General features: G+C 43.0%; 1 protein-coding gene across 2 annotated transcripts in view; it reads left to right on the top strand.

Annotated features, from left to right (window-relative positions):
* Window positions 1–16482, top strand: part of zbtb16 (zinc finger and BTB domain containing 16) — a 133659-nt gene that overhangs the window by 45680 nt on the left and 71497 nt on the right. For both annotated transcript variants that reach the window (XM_022760850.1, XM_022760851.1), the window contains exon 2: window positions 4181–4278. In XM_022760850.1, coding sequence (XP_022616571.1) covers window positions 4181–4278 — 98 coding nt within the window. The remainder of the gene's footprint in view (window positions 1–4180; window positions 4279–16482) is intronic.

The following is a 16482-nucleotide window of genomic DNA, read 5'->3' on the forward strand; positions in this document are numbered from 1 at the left end:
TCCTTAATGGCTACAGTCAGTCTGTTTCAAATCACCCTCCCTCCCCTCCATCCTCTCCCTCCCTAAGCTCCCACCCACTACACACACACACACACACTCACACCTCTCATCATCTATTTTAGAAGCACAACATGAAAGCAGGCAGTTACAATGGGATTTGGGAGTGTGTGTGTGTGTTTAGTGTGTGTGTGTGTGTGTGTGTGTGTGTGGAGAGGTCTATCCGAGCTAAATCACTGAGCTGAGACAATATTTTAGTATCCTTTTACATGTCATTAAACATTGTTGAAGCTGAATAAAAGTATATTATTAGCTCTGCTTAGGCACACAAAGCATTTCAAGGCATATAAAACATACCTGAGATGCCTACTGTTGTCTCATTTTCATACTTACTCTGCCGTAGGTGTGAGTTCACCTTTGTCTGTCTACAGTTAATTGTGGTTCTTACACAGTGACGTCACTTACTCTCTGTCACGGCACCAGAGAATCATGTCCGTAAGGCGACCTTGTTTTCCTATCTAGTGTCCCCCTGTTGGGTGGCTCAGGGTGCAGGTTAAACCTACCTGATAGTATTCAAAATCAAAATATGTTTGTGATTATCTCTTTATTTATAAAACCAGAAGACTGACAACTCAAGTTGGACCGATTGTCCCCAGGAGATCAACTGTGATCTGCCTCAAATGTGACTCATAAAGGTACGGTTTATAATTGTGGTTAGTCTTGGTTGGTGCCGACTAGTTTAGCGGGTATAAGGTTTTTTTAAACACGGGTAAACTGCAAGGAGTGACGTCATCACATGCACTTACAGCGCGCGCACACAGTGGAGAGATAGTTAGCTGCTAGCCGCCGTGCAAACTGGTAAAACAGATCTGCCAATTGCGACGGAAATTGTGTGTTTTTGAAACTTATTTCAGGGCTGCAGCTTCACTCTTTCATCTGGAAGCGCATTGTAGCCGCGGTGTTTCTGCTGTAACAGCACTGTGCTCGACAGGTGACAGGTGTGTCTACAGTGTCTGATGTTAGCGGTTCTTAGCTAACCAGTGGAAAAGGGACTTTAGGGCAGAGAACGAGCTCTGTTAGCAGCACTCACAATAGCTTTTGTCAACGTTATACTTTATCTGAACTTGGTTCATTATTCATCACAAGTCTGTTTGCCAGATAGAAGTCACTGCTTGGTGAAGCCAGTCTGGCTACCAGGGTTGTTCCCCTTCGTGAGGCATCGTTACACCACTGCAGTACAATTTGTACATGAGCTACTGTTGCTAACGTCCACTTCTGATATTTTCTTTAGTTACTTCATATCCTGTGGACTAAATATAGTGAAATGCCAAAAGAGAGGTCACCATTAGTGTTTCCAACAGGGCCTCTAAAAGTTAAACCTTTCCTCTAACAGACTAAATTACTGGACCAGGTGCTGTTAACATTCTGTAGAACACCATGTAATGTGCTGTTTCGCTGGGTAGTGCTCGCCATTGCAGTTAAATTTAACATGCTCTCAGCTGAGGACACACACACACACACACACACACACACACGTACGCCACACTTTGCTCATCAACACTACATTTGTGGTGAAAATACATGGCATTGCTTCCACTTCAAGTGGCCTTAATAAGTCCATCCATACCTTATCAGCGCTCTGTCTGGGGGGCACAATGGTCAGATTGAGGAGGGACACAAAAGGCCTTTGAAAGGCTTTGTGCTCCCTGTGTGTTGTGTTGTGGTTTACCGCTTGTGCGTGTGTTTTCCCCTTATCAGAGAGAAAGTGTGCGAGTACATCACCTATGATCCTTAAAGGGAAAAAAAAAAATCCTCTTCCATCCCTTTTGTTCATTTTGTTGTTTGTTGATGTATTTGTCTCTTTCATGTGGAATAACCTGTCAGAGGCAAAATTACATTAAGATATTTTTCTTATCTACCGGAAAACATCAGCGGTAAAGGTCGGACTTCGGCCCCTCACAGGTAAAACATGAGGGCATCAGTCCAGTGCTGCTATTTTGCACTGAGTACAGTGCAGAGGTAGCTGGCAGGTGCCTTAATAGCCCAGAATGCCATGCATCTGTATTACACATTGTAGTCTTGTGCAATTGCTATTGATCCGTCCTACTATATGTGTAACCAACAGCAGCATGATTGCATTTTGATGCTGTGTTATGCATTGTACGCCTGCTTTTTATTGAACACAACAAATTCAGATTTCTCTGCCGGTTGTAGAAAGGCATTCTGGGGTAAATCGGGAAGTGGAAGTATTTCATACAAAGTACATTAGACTGTGATGTAACTCCTGCTCTGTATCATCACAGATTGATATCTGACAGTGTGAGAGTCTGGTTTCTTTTCCCAGCTGCGTCATTCATGTCTCTCTGTATAACTTTCTCTCCCTTTTTGGCTTTTCAAGTGTCCTTTTGGGGGCATTTGGCATTTATAGGACCTTTTAATTACACTCTCCACTTGCCAAAGGGCCGTCATTCTGGCTTTGGTTTTCAAGGTCTCTCCGCAGACTCTAACCACCACAATGGCTATCATGACTTCTTCATCCCTGCTACATTTTCTTCTTCCATTTCAGATTTTTACTACTCAGGTTTCAAGGATGTTTTCGCAGCAATTGTCAAACGAAGTCACACGAACCGTTGCCGTAAGGAAACGCTGCAATCTCACTCCGTCTGTCTCGGTCTCATCCTCGCTCTGTCTCTCTCGCTACCCCTACTCGAGGCACAAAAGAGAGCTGTAAATCAATTTGCATTCGACATCTGACATCAATCAGTCATGTTTTGGGAGAGTGGCACCACCTCCTCCTCTGCGGCTTTGTTGAGAGACGCTAAGATGGATGGCTGTCATCTCGCCCAAGTTGAGCGGATCTCTTATCAAGGGCATTGTTTCCCCAAGAATGCACTCGGCTGATCACTCTGCGCCACCTGACTCGTCGACGGAGACTATGAAATCTGTCTGTTTGACGTTGTCTTTGTCTTTGTCTGCCAGAAACATACACTTAGTATAGAACCAGGCCCTTTTCTACGCACACGTGGGGTATATTTCAATGTATTGAACATTACTTAAAGCGCATCATTTGCTTATGGAATTAAGGGTCTTAATTTCTTAATCGAGCATCAACTAGATGACAGTTCTGGGACCTCGCTCTGTGTTTGGTTGATTATTGATTGTTTCAAATCTGAAACGGGACCGACTTTAAAAACAATCATTACAATCATGGGTTTGTGTGTGTGTGTGTGTGTGTGTGTGTGTGTGTCTGTGTGTGTGTGTGTGTGTGTGTGTGTGTGTGCGCGCTTGCCTTTGTGTACCTCTCTCTACCTCTCTCAAGGCGAGGTATTTGAAGTTCTCGGGAGGCTTAAGGCACTGTGGCAGTTGTTTGGCAATTCGTGTCACCTTAATTGCTTCAGAGCACTTTCAGATATCTCTCAAGAATAATATGCTTTGTACGGAGCCGTGGGGTCTTTGAGGATTTTGTAACGGAGAGAGTCGTGAGGATGGACTTTATGTTGTCAGATGTAATTTAGCTACCTAACCTTCAAGGCCTTTTACCACATAATCAAATATTGACCCTTAGTCTTGTCTGAACTTGTGCACTTAAACTATGTTACATCCTAATGACCGCCCATTCGTAAAAAAGAAATAAATAAAAAGGGAGAATTCATTGCAGATCTGATTTTTGCTTCGAGCCACACATCACCATGTGGTTTAGAAAGCAGAAAGTCAAAATGGGGACAGTGAATGGTTCATACGCTAAACGGCTTTGCCTGAATAAATCATTCTATTTCTCTTTATAGCATCTTATCCATTTGCAGCACTTGAGATGTAGGAAGTTGATAATGCCTCTGCTTGAATAGCATCTTGTGATTTACAGCACCAAGTCATGGTCTGGTGCTCCCTGCAGAAGAGTATGTGTGGTAGTTGGACGGCTTCTTACACCGGTGGTTATTGTTATGTGCTGATGTTATGATTGATGGAGTGTGACATTTTTTTTCCCCCCTCCAATAGCTAAAGGCCGAACCTTTTCGCTGTGCTCGAAGTCATCAGTTATGCAGCTGTTAAAACGCCACTCAGTTAGAGACACAAACATCTATTTCAGCGATGTGCGCTCACATTAGACTCGGCCTGCTCAAAACTGACTGTCTCACCGACAGAGTCCAAACAATGAAGTGTTTGTTTTGCTCTTTGTCAACAGGAAGATGCACAGTGGAATGAAGACCTACGGCTGTGAGCTGTGTGGGAAGAGCTTCCTGGACAGCCTCCGTCTACGGATGCATTTGCTGTCTCATTCAGGTAAAGAAATCAAACTAACCCCAAATCACAAATCCGCAACCCCCGTTCTGTAATCACTGTTGAGAATGCAATAGCTTCTGTTATCACTGCTGGGGTTCACTCTTGATTATAAGGAATGTGTGATGGGAGTCTGAATGATAGACCATTCATTACTGCCTTTCTGTACAGTTGCATTGAAGCATTATACAGTAAAGTGCGTCTCTGAGGAATTTAAGGAGGAAAGATATGAATCCTATTGAGAAATAGTGGTAATTTGTGATCTTTTCAACCTCTGTTGAAATCTCTGGAGAAACGAGTGACAGTCAGAGGTCGGCAAGCAGCTCCTTAAAGGGACGTAACAATAGCTCTGCATGTACAACGCTTTCATTACAAATCATGCATGGCGTATCTAACATTTCCTCATCAGTCTGTATTTACAACTACGTTGCCAGAATGTAGTTGGAAATTTGCCAAAAGTAAAAGCAGATTTGATGTAGCCAGGATTTCAGAAGCACTGAGGTCAACTTTATTTATTTGTTCACTTACATTTTCTGTGAACTTTATCTTCTACGTTTTTATCTCCTTCCCAAGGATATGACCTTGTTTCTCCAGCCCTGAACTTAGAGAGTTTGATTTTGATGGTTAAATCACATGAATGGACAACAAAAAAACAAGGCTTTCAGTGTGGTCCGTAATGTGTAAAGTCTACATGGTTGCAGGTAAATGGGCTAAACATGCATGGTCCTTTTTTAATAGGAGAGTGAATCTCTTTTTCTTGCTGATTTTTATCCAGAACTCTTATAGTCTTAAGCAAAGCTTAACTGCAGCTTTCACTGCTGCACCTCATAAATGTGTTTAACATCCATTCACAGACTCAGAGAGACTGATTTACTACAGTATAAATACACAGTACAGTATATCAGTATTGAAAACACATTTTTTTACTACATAGAGAACATTTACAATAGACATCAGCCCTGAATTTGCTCGCAGCCTGAGAACTGAATAAAGAGATGACTTGCCTTACACATGCTTTATCTCACTATAAATACACTAGTTTGAATATGTGAATGTGGAGCATAACCCAGTTTCCGTGATTTGTGGATTAAATAACTGTACAGCCCAGTAAAGCTGAGCAGCTCTGGGAAACTTAACCCGAGAGGTGCCTGCACATCATCATCCCGTCATTCTACACCTCTGTGACATTAGAGGTCTGAAAGGCAGTACAGAACACTGGACACATTGATTGGTTTAGTCTGACACTATTACACCCACCCCCAAAACATATACGCACATACATACACACACACACACACACACACACACACGGCAGCAGTCCCTGTGCTGTGAGCCTACTTAGCACAGCACTGCTTTAATGGCATGGACCGCCTTTTATAGGCAGCAAAGAGCTCCTCAGTCCTAAGGCCCTGAGTGCAGATGGTTTATTGAGACACTGTAAAAGCCATGGGACCTCTGAGGGAACCCCTTCTGCACACACACACACACACACACACACACACACACACACACAGACAGAATCCCAAATCCATGTGTTGACGTTGGCTCAGAGTTTGAGCCCTCTATTTGGTACCCTGTATGTTCTCCAGTGAGACACATTAAGTGGCCTGAATTGTCTGCTTGGCATTATCATTGTCAGCAGTGAGGATACAACCACCACCACCCCCCCTCCGACACACACACACACACACCTCTACCCCACTCCCCCAGCCAACTACTGTCAGTAGGCAGAAAATGATAATTGCCGGGATCATTTGTTTGTTTGCATCTCACCAAATTCTAAACAATGACTGAGATGGATGCTGACACTCCTGCTATGTTGTGACAAAGATGAATGACAAACTCACGCTGTGCCAGTGAATTGGCTCAGCACACAACTCAGCGTGTCAAAAACAAAAGTTGCTCCAAGGAAATATTCACTGTTTATTTAAAAAAATATTAAACCCCATCTTTTTTCAACCGCCACCTGCTCACACACACCCCCCCCCCCCACCACCCACCCCCTCAACCCCCCCCCACTCACACGTCAAAGTGGAAAGGAGAGAGCGTTCTGTCGCAGGAACAAATGGGATAGCGACTGTTATGGAGATTTTTCTTGTGTATTATGTGCTTCATAACGTGGAGCCCTACAGCTTCGGTCCTGTAGCTCTGGCTCCTGCGTTCGTGACGCGTCGCGCTGTAACAGCTCAGTGGCAAAAGTGAGCATGAAGTCAGGAGTTATGACAAAGTGGAAGCTGAGGGTGAGTCAAGTTAATCTTGTGCTCAGACACTTGTTGCCTGTTCCTGACGTGTGTGTGTGTGTGTGTGTGTGTGTGTGTGTGCGTGTGTGTGCGCCGTTCTCTGCATGCTCCAGTGGAGATTAGCCTTAAAGAGCCACGCTCTGGCTGCTGACAAGAAAGCATGAACTTATACTTCATGTTGTCATTGTATTAGTCACGGTAGTTATAATAGTAACAGTAACCGCTGGAGGCCGGTTCCTACTGGTGCAGGCATACAGGCACATTATATCTCTATGTCCTGTTACTTATTCCCCAGTGCTGCCCCTTTTCTAATGAATGCAGGTGTTGTAGTTATTGTGAGTTTTGGGCTGAAGTAGCAATTAACAAACATTTAAGTCAGGCAGTTGCTCATTAACTGCTGAAGATGATGAAAAAGGCTCATTATCAGGATAAAAAATGAGGCTTGTAGTAGAGGAAGTGTCCTTCTTTCTTCCTCTTATCTGATATTTAATACACGTTTATATATTACCTATAATTATCTATACATAAAATGAATGATCTATAATTATCTAATGGTATAATGTGTATGTGTTATCAAATCATCCCTGTGTAGCAGTGAGGGGAGCCACCTGGGGAAATACATTTAACAGGATAAAGGACCATGTAACTGAGCCAACGTAAGCAAAAACGAAACTTAATTAAAAAAAAACACATAAAGCTGAATTACGCTCAGTAAATTTACAGTGACAGAAAATAAAGACTAAAAGCTTCTGCAAGAAATGTCAAGTGTTTCCTTCAAATAGACACAAAGAAAAATAAATGTTTTCTCATTTATTTCATCTCTTAAGATTTTTGACAAAATTTGCCAACAATTCCTTTGTCTCATGCAATCGATTGCAGAGAGTTAACGGCACATATTTCTCCATCTGTTTTAGTTTCCCCTAGAGGTGTCACAGTTCTCAGAAAAAGGGACCCAAGAGCAAGACTCAGGAGGCAGATGTAAAAGTGCAGAGAGATACAAAAAATGAAAGCAGGCAAACAAAGCACAAAGGGTCGAGTTGAAGTTTTGAATCCAAAAGGAATAAAAAACAAAAAAACAAAACACAAACACACACAAGGTCAAAAACATGATCAGGATCAAAACAAGAAGGTTAAAGAACAGAGCGCTAACGCACAGTGTACATGCAAACAGACACAGTGTGTGTGTATAAATATATATATACAGGGGAGCTATTGAGGGGATGGGGGGGGGGTGAACAGGTGAGTGGGCAGGAGGAGGAGCAGCAGGTCAGGTGATACTACTGGCGGGAAAGCCGAGGCAAGTGGGAGCGGCAGGGTCTGAAATGACAGCGCAGTTAGAACATGTGTGCACAGACAACTGCACTGACAACTGATTACTTCTCCAGTGCAGTAAACTAGTGCGAAAAAGTGTAAAAACGACTTGAGGACAAGAAGAAGAAGAAAAGAGGAAAAGAAAAAGGCATGTTTGGATGAAAGTCAGAGCATAAGTACAGTCTTCCCAGGAGCTGCTTGTGTCAGCTCAGACCGCACCGAGGTAATCATTACCTGAATCGATTTCCAGTGGAAAGATCGTTTTAAAAAAAATAAATAAATAAAAGAAAATAAAAAAGAAAAACTTCTGTAATGTCAACAGGTTAATAATAACTCACAATTTGTACTCGCTGACATGAGGTGAAAAGTCTGCTGATAGGAGATGAAATGGAAAAAAAAATAAGAAAAAATAGCATTGAAAACTCTAGGAAGAACCACACACTCCACCTTGAGAAAGGCAACTGAGCGGAAGATGTGGGCAGTGTATTTTTAGCAACAGTGGCAGCAAGTGCACAAACTTTTTTCTTTTTTTCTTCTTCTTCTTCTTCTTCTTCTTCTTCTCTCTTTTTTTTTTTTTTTTTTTCCTCTTTCCAAGCGGGGCTGTCTTGACGCACGACATGAACCTGTACTGTTACACACATCAGTGTTGATTCATAGCCGCTTTGGTCTGGCGTAAAAGGCAAGACAAGCGCTTCTGTCGAGACGGGCGACGGTTAGGGAAGAGACAGCACTGAGGCAAAGCTTCTTTGATAGTTTTTGTTGTCTTTTTTTTTTTCTCTCTTTTTCATTTTTTTTTTTTCTCTCCTCCACCTCCGCCTCCACCGTTTGACTTTCAAGGCTTTTCTCGGTCTGACGCTGCGTCTCGATTTTTATCGTGCCTCTCTGTAATGATGACACTTCACCGAGTCCCAAAACCCTCAACTTCAGCTCCCCCCCACCCCCCCTAAACCCCCCACCCCCTCCTCCTCCTCCTCCTCCTCCTCCACCGCCGCCATCATCCTTCAGCTCGCTTCAGACAAGACAGAATATTGGGGAGATGAAGCGAGAGAGTGGAGAGGCTTTTTGGTATGCGCAGCGTGTCGTGGATGTGGAGCGTTTCAGACGCCGCCGCCGCCGCTGCTGCTGCTGCTGCTGCCTCCTTCCTCCCTCCCTCCCTCCCTCCCCTCTGCTTTCCACTCTGTCTCTCACTCTCTGTCTGTCTGTCTCTCTGTCTGTCTGTCTGTCTGTTTGTCTGTCTCTCTCTCTCTCTCTCTCTCTCTGTGCTTGTTGTACGGAGGACTTGGCGGCTCGCCAGTCTGGGCTGCCTGCCACCACTGAGGGTACAGTATGTACAGTCTACCTTGTGCCAGCTATTTATTTTTTTTCCTCTCGTCTCGTTCTGTCTCAGTCCTCTCTCCACATTGTGTTTTTTTTTTTTTTTTTTTTAATCTCCGCCTGACGTTTCGTGTTTGACAGCGTTTGCAGAGCCAAAGACTGCAGATGGGGGTTCGTGCAGGGTGGAGAGCTGTGACTCAGTCCCTTTTTTTGGGTGCTGTTTGAGATCCTAGATGTTGTTTTCTTCTAATGTTAGCAGCACTTTTAAATCACAGATGAACAATAACACCAGCACTTTGTGAACGTGGACCAATTACAATAAAACCCAATAATAATAATGATATTAATCGTGAATTCAGTCAACGCTGGGGCTGGACACTGAACCTTGATACTTTTTTGTGCTCACCAAAATTTGTCCGTTGCACAGAAACGGTCTCGTATCTAAATTTTGCGTTGAATGTCTGATCAGAGTCGTAAGCTTATTTACTCATTCTCTCAGCTCGATTTAAATTATACTTTATCCAGTTATAGGCTGTATTCTGTTTAGCCAATGGATGTTTGTGTTTAGACAACATTTAAAATTAGGTCAGATTAACTTCATTATAAAACCTCTGAAATCTTGATTTTGTTGTTGTTGTTTTACATTTTCCAAGGTAAAGAATGAACTTTCACCTTCCTCCAAAATAAGGAATCACAAAGTGTGAGTTTGGTATCTGTACTTAAACTCTCAGCAGTGGTGTAGAACATGACATCAGACACAACAAGTTTTAATTCATTCTCCGAAAACTACGTATCAGTCAAACTGCATTTTATCCAACATATCAAATCAATAATGTGGTTGTTTTACCCCGTGTGTGTATGTGTCTCTGTGTGTGTGTGTGTGTGTGTGTGTGTGTGTGCGCGCGCGTGTGTGTGTGTGTTGAAGCTCATCAAACAAGACCCGACCCGACTGATATGATTCGCAGTTTGTCTTCGGAGAGAGCCGGTGCAGCGTAATAAGATTACCAATGAGACGATCCCTGAACACCCGCATCGACATCTCTGTTACCACCAACTTTTCATCTCACTGCCTTTATAGCTTAAGAGTGTTAATCCTCTGTTTACAGTATGTATACATAGTAAAGAGTTCCTGGATTAGCCGGCTGACTGTGTGTGTGTGTGTGTGTGTGTGTGTGTAGAGAGAGAGAGAGAGAGAGAGACCTGAAGCACGTTATAAGTGATCCATTTTATTCAACCAGCAGTTGCAGGATAAGTGTCTTGCTCAAGGCCACGATGCGATGATGTACGAGTGGAGAGATGGTCTTCATAATGTGTCGCACGGTGCAGGGGAAACCAAAAAGAGGATTTAAACAAAGAGCCTTGTGGATCGCACCGTCTACACACCACGTCGTTTTGATTTCTCAGTTGGAATTTGATAGAAATACTTCCTGTTTCTTGAGCCTTGAAGGAGTTTTGTCAGCATTGTTCTGCAAGGCTGAGACATCATGTTTCTGATCTCTGGTTAATATACATATATACTCTCTCTATATAAATGACCAGAACCAACATTTGGCATTGATTGTTGAGTTAAAGTCTCAGGTATGTGTTCGGATCAGACATTTCCTGCTCTATACCAGGAAATCCTTCCACCTTTCAGACTATATTTTATGTAGAAAAACTTTTATTTAGTTTAATTTACCCATGATGCACTGAGCAGTTTTGTTAAGTGAAGGGCACTTGGAGGCTAATGAGGCAGACTTGGTAACAAGCACACAGAATAATGAACTTTATAGTAAAAAAACTATTTCAGACACAGTTGGTCTTCAGCCATCACGCTAACAAGCTCAATCACAGTTTACCCACCGACGCGTATTATCTCCGAGTCTCTACATTATTGACGGGAACATGACTTGACGTGAAAGTCTCCTGGCACTCGGGGTCATATGTTAGCGCTGTGCGATGGTGTGTCACACAGGCTTCATCAGTTTGGTATGCTTGTGTTTGGTTTGTGCATTAGTCAGCCAGTACATCCAGTACAGTGTATTTCCAGAGTGAGGTTTGCAGCCCAGTGTTTCTGACCGGCCTGAAGGGAATTCATACTTTTTACGACACCTCACTTGGTAGCACAGCATTATGTTCCCTGCTGGTTGATGTTTTTTTTTTTTTTTTTTTTTTTTTTTTTTGGGTTATATGCTAAAAAAAGAAAAGCTGGACGACATAGATTATTTAAAAGCACTTTACGGAGAGGTAGAACATTTCTGACCATGCCTTCGAAAAAGATACTAACACAAAATTAGGAATATTTTCCCCCTTTTTCCACTAACAGTGAATGACAAAAAGAACAGCACTGACATGATTACATGGCCAGATGTAGAGCCAAATAATAGAAGGAATCATTTTTTTATTAAAAATGAATAAGTGGATTTTAGTTAGTTAGAAAAGTATGCCATAAACAGAGTAGGCATCTGTGCATTTATCAATCAATTCTGTTCCATATTCTGTGTTTGACCTGAGCAGAACACATTCACTAACATTATTGTAAATGTGCCTGAGTTTCCCTGCTTGTCCCAGACCAGATGTTCATCTTTTTGCTCTCTAAAATTAAAAGCTTTGTTTCAATCCTAATCTGAGTGTGTGGGCGTGAAATGCCCACGTAAAATGTCCAGAGTGTTTAGATGAGGAAAAATGCAAAGAATCTGGATGTGAACGCGGCGAGGCGGGAAAGGCTGCTTTCCCCCCGTTGCTCTTTGTCTGTGTTCCTATCTCCGTGGCGTTTGTTTGGCTGTTTGGCTGTCGGCTGGTCGGCTGTTTTGGCCTCATGCCGGCTCTTCCCTCTCAGTGATGACGACATATTTGTGCCGGCAGGTCTGGATGTTCTGCCAGCATTCCAGCATTTATGATCGCTTGCAGATGTGAGTCCAGGAACACACTGTACTGTACCCAAACCCAGAAATTAATGAAACTTGACTGCCTTCCAGGCCACAAATTCCTAAATGTGTGTGTGTGTCAGAGTGTGTGTGTGTTTGTGTGTGCGTGTGTGTGCATGTCGTTGCGTGTTGTGTGTGTGTGTGTTGTGGTGTGTGTGTATGCATGAGTTGAGAAGAGAGACGGGGGGACTTCGAGGAATGAGGATTGCAAAAGAGGGGCGGGTGGGGGGGGGGGGGGGGGGCTGTGCTATTAAAAGCAAGTAGTAGGAAAAGAAGTAGTTCAAAAAAAAAAAATGATGGCCTAAAGTGTTAAACAGTTTGCATGTAGATTTTTTTTTTTTTTTACCACAGCTGATGTTATGTCCGGTTTGCATGTGCATGAACACACATACATCACTGCTGTTTCCCTGGTACATTAACACAAGATGACAGACGGAGCTGATAAACAGCAGTAGCTCATGCTTTAGTAGCATAACATTACTCCTTCTCTGCAACTTAAAGCCCCCCCCACCCCCCCCACCCCCCCTTCCTTCCTTCGCCTGCTTTTCTTGTAATACTTCCCCCTGACCTGTTGATTTACTGTTGCACACACCGCTAGGATTATGCAGCTGGGCAAATCTCAGCTGGGTTATATTACATGAGATGGGGGCACGTCGAGGACAGACGAGTGAGAGGTGACACAAGGCAGGGGTCGACTTATAATACTGTAGCATCAGCCACTGCTGTCAGACTGATATTTTTATTTTCCCTAGCACAGACAGGGGGTGGAGGTAGTGTAGAGGAGGGAGGGAGGGAGGAGGGGGGACTTGTTAGACCTCTGTCCTGAGCAAATGTGACTTCATTGGAAACGTGTTACTCTGAGCAGCTGCGCTCCTTACCCAGAACTCAGTGTACCTGTGCTGCGAGTTTCTTGGAAAAGCAGTGTTTTTTTTTTGTTTTTTTTAAAGAAATAAAACATAAAAATAGCCGGGCCAAACAGCGTGTGAGGGATGATCCTCTGGGTGTCTGGCTGACCAGGTTGACAGCTCTGTGCCTGGAAGCGCACGCGGACTAGATGTCCACTTGTCTTAAATGTCATTTTGCTCAGCATGGATCTATGCGACACCTGTAGCTGCCTTCCTGGAAGAGGCTGCGTAACTGTAACTGGTGCTGCTGAGAAATGTGTCACTTACTAGCAAAGGCTGTCTTCACTGTCTAATAATATGTTGCAGAGCAGTACGAATCATACTTTGGTATTAAATGGCCTTTACAGTTGTCAGAGTTTGTGAAGCTTCTTTCAGCTGGGGCGAGACGATGGTGGTCGGTCCGCCTGTCTCCTCCTTTCTGCAGGAATGTGAATAGCGAACTGTCTCATGTCTGTACCACTAAACTGTTCTCTCTATTACATTGGGCACGAAACGTAATCGCTGGCCGGAGTGTCGCTCCAGAGACCAGGGGTTTGCATCCACAGTCCAGCCTGTGGTTTTGCTTCAGGCTCAGGTTGGAGAGAGATCGTGTAAATAAAGACGTTGTGTCATGAAGTCACTGTGAACGTTGTCTGGATTAAACTTAACCTTTTAGAAATTGCTCTGACTCGTGCAAACTAGTTGAACTGCGGCTGTATGAAGAAAAATAACAATCCGATTGGCTGATTGATATGAAATCTGCACATTCACGCTCCCCAGAGGACGAACCCTCTTTGACACTCCATGTGTTCTTTTCAGCATGTAAGTATGATTTTTGGTCCATGCAAGACTTTTATATTACAGCCTGTAGGAGCTGCTTTGGCTTCAGACTTTTAGTCTTATCAAATAATAAATAGTGTGTCCTTAGCTCTGCTGTTAACAAATGAAACCTTAAAAAAAAACAAAAAAACATTTGCTCGCTTCCATCTCATTTCAATTGTATCATGCGCCCCAGAAGTACAATACAAGGACATCTCACTTCGCTTGATGTATTAGAAATGACTTTTTTCTATTTGTCCTTTTTCACTCCATCCACCAGCTGATTGCATGGCACCAAAGAAAGTTTGCAGAGGGAGAACAGCACCTTCTCTCCTTCTGTCTGGCGATCTGGCTGATTTGTTGTTTGTTGCTGCTGTCAATCTTCTTGCCAGTGATCCTGTTTTGTTTTTTTTTTGTTTTTTTTATGCTCTCAAAATGAACGTGGAGTTGATTTATTTATGCTACAGTATGACTGTAGCTAGAACACGAGCAGCCCATGTTGAGATGAAATGAATGCACAACAATTTGAATATGGTGAATCATTATTATTCAAGTACAGAGTCGTCAGCTGCAACATGTAGAACTCTAAACTTATCTTTTATATTAGCCATTAAACATACAATTATATACGTTTTATAAGAGAATATACATGAATGTAAAAACCTAAAATTGATATAAACAAGCAGAAATATACAGTAAGTAAAGTAGGTATTGTTAAATTGCAGTAAAAATTTGCTATGCAGTTTCCACTACTACGAATACGATGGCATTACTACATATGTAAGTTACAGAGCGACACATTTTACAATCATCTGTGCGAGCTCAACTCTTATTTTCAAGATGTGGGAAAAAAAAAAAGATTAACCCTCCCTCAAGCATACCTGCTTTTATTAAAATAATCCCACAAGTAATCACCTTTTGTCAAACAAGCAGCTCCGGCAGATTAGTTTGTAGTCAGATTACTGCGATTCTTTTCCTGTGGCACTGGTGACTCATAAAGTCTGTCAATCAAAAAAAGTTATACAGGGAAGCTCAAAGTTGACTCTGCAGCCCTCTCTATTTTCAGACAAGAAGAGAAAAACAGGAGGACTTGATCTTATTCCTTTTATTACAGGGATATTGCAGCTTTAAATCCTTTTGGTTGCTAAGTAGCGAGTGCCCCTGTGCTCCCTTAATGGGCCTGATTTGGTATTCCACTCTGATGCCAAGTCTTATTTTTGTATGCGAGACAAAGTGTTTTGATGGAGGGTGATTGCTGAAACGTCAGTGTGTCTACCAAAGGCTGTTTTTTTTTTTTTTTTTTTTTTTTCTTTCTTTTTTGGTGGAGAGTGAGAGTTTTATGGCCTCTCACAGTACAGTACACTGTGTGCCTTCTGCTCAAAACAAGAACACAGTCGATTGAATTTTGGATTCGCTTCATCATCCCTCCCTCCTCCCAGCAGCTTTGTTGTCAGCGAGCAGCATGTGTGTGTATGTGTGGGTGTGTCTGGAAGAGAGAGAGAGAGAGAGAGAGACGCGAGTGCTCGCTGTGTGTGCTTGATGCGTGTGTGTGTCTGTGTGTGTGTGTGCGCGCGTGTGTGTGTGGTAAAAGTCAATTATTGCAAAAGGCTGCCAATTAATTTGCTCTCCTGGAAATTCGAATGATACTGTAGAATGCACACAGTCATAAACACATGTGTACACACGTCGTGTACACACGTCATGCACACACACACACACACACACACACACACACACACACACATACACACACACACACGTTCTCACTAACACAGAGGTATACACACAGACACACACTGCTTACCATTAACTCAAAAGGAGGGAGAAGATGCACAGGCTGCAGACATTTGTGAGTGTGATGTTAAATTAGGTCGTGTGTGTGTGTGTGTGTTTTTTTTGCGGGGAGGGGGGGGGTCTCTTACTGGCTGAATAGTGAACATTGCTCAAGGGGGCTAAAGCAGGATCAGGTGGAATTGCTCGGTCTAGTCTCCAGGTATTCTGGGATGTTTTATTTATTTATTTTTTTTTAGACAAAGGGTCCTTCAGACTGTCTCAGGGTGTTGGGATGACAGAAGGGAAGAGCTGATTGTGAGTCCTCCGTGACACTTGTTTGGATAGAATAAGTCTGGGTTTGAAGGCGCCTCACCAGTTACTGGTCACGACGGGTCACCGGGTGGTTTGATGAGTACGAAAATGATGCGGATCATATGCTGCGGCCTTCACAGCCGCCAGATCCCAACGCGATTTGAGCAGCTATGGGAGATTTTGGACGGACGTGTTAGACGGCGCATCATCAAAACATCAAATGAGGGAATGTCTTGTAGAGGGAAAGGTTCATCCCTTCAGCAGAATCACTGCCAAGAAGCATTGAAGCTGTTCATGGTGGTTTTTCCTTTAATTTGTCACCCGTCTGTATGTTACATGTGACAAACCCCTCCGGCCCTTTAATGCATAGCTAAAATGAACAGAGCATAATGAGGAAATGTAATTGCTAATTCTGGTTTGGTTGAGTTTTATTTATTTTATTATTTTTTTTTAAAAAGCCATAACCATGTGAGACCATTGTTTACCGAGGAAAACGGTTATGTAAAGACTAAAAGTGAGTGCATGTGGTACTGGCAGGGTCCAGTTGTGCAGCTCTGTGTAGCAATTAGTGGTGTTGGCCACACTCGCAGGAGGTGCTGCTCTGTGTATCTGGACTGCACATGTTGATATAATCCCTGCTTGATTTTT

The sequence above is a fragment of the Seriola dumerili genome, unplaced genomic scaffold, assembly GCF_002260705.1.
Source record: "Seriola dumerili isolate Sdu_G_001 unplaced genomic scaffold, Sdu_1.0 BDQW01000367.1, whole genome shotgun sequence".
Classification (NCBI taxonomy): domain Eukaryota; kingdom Metazoa; phylum Chordata; class Actinopteri; order Carangiformes; family Carangidae; genus Seriola; species Seriola dumerili.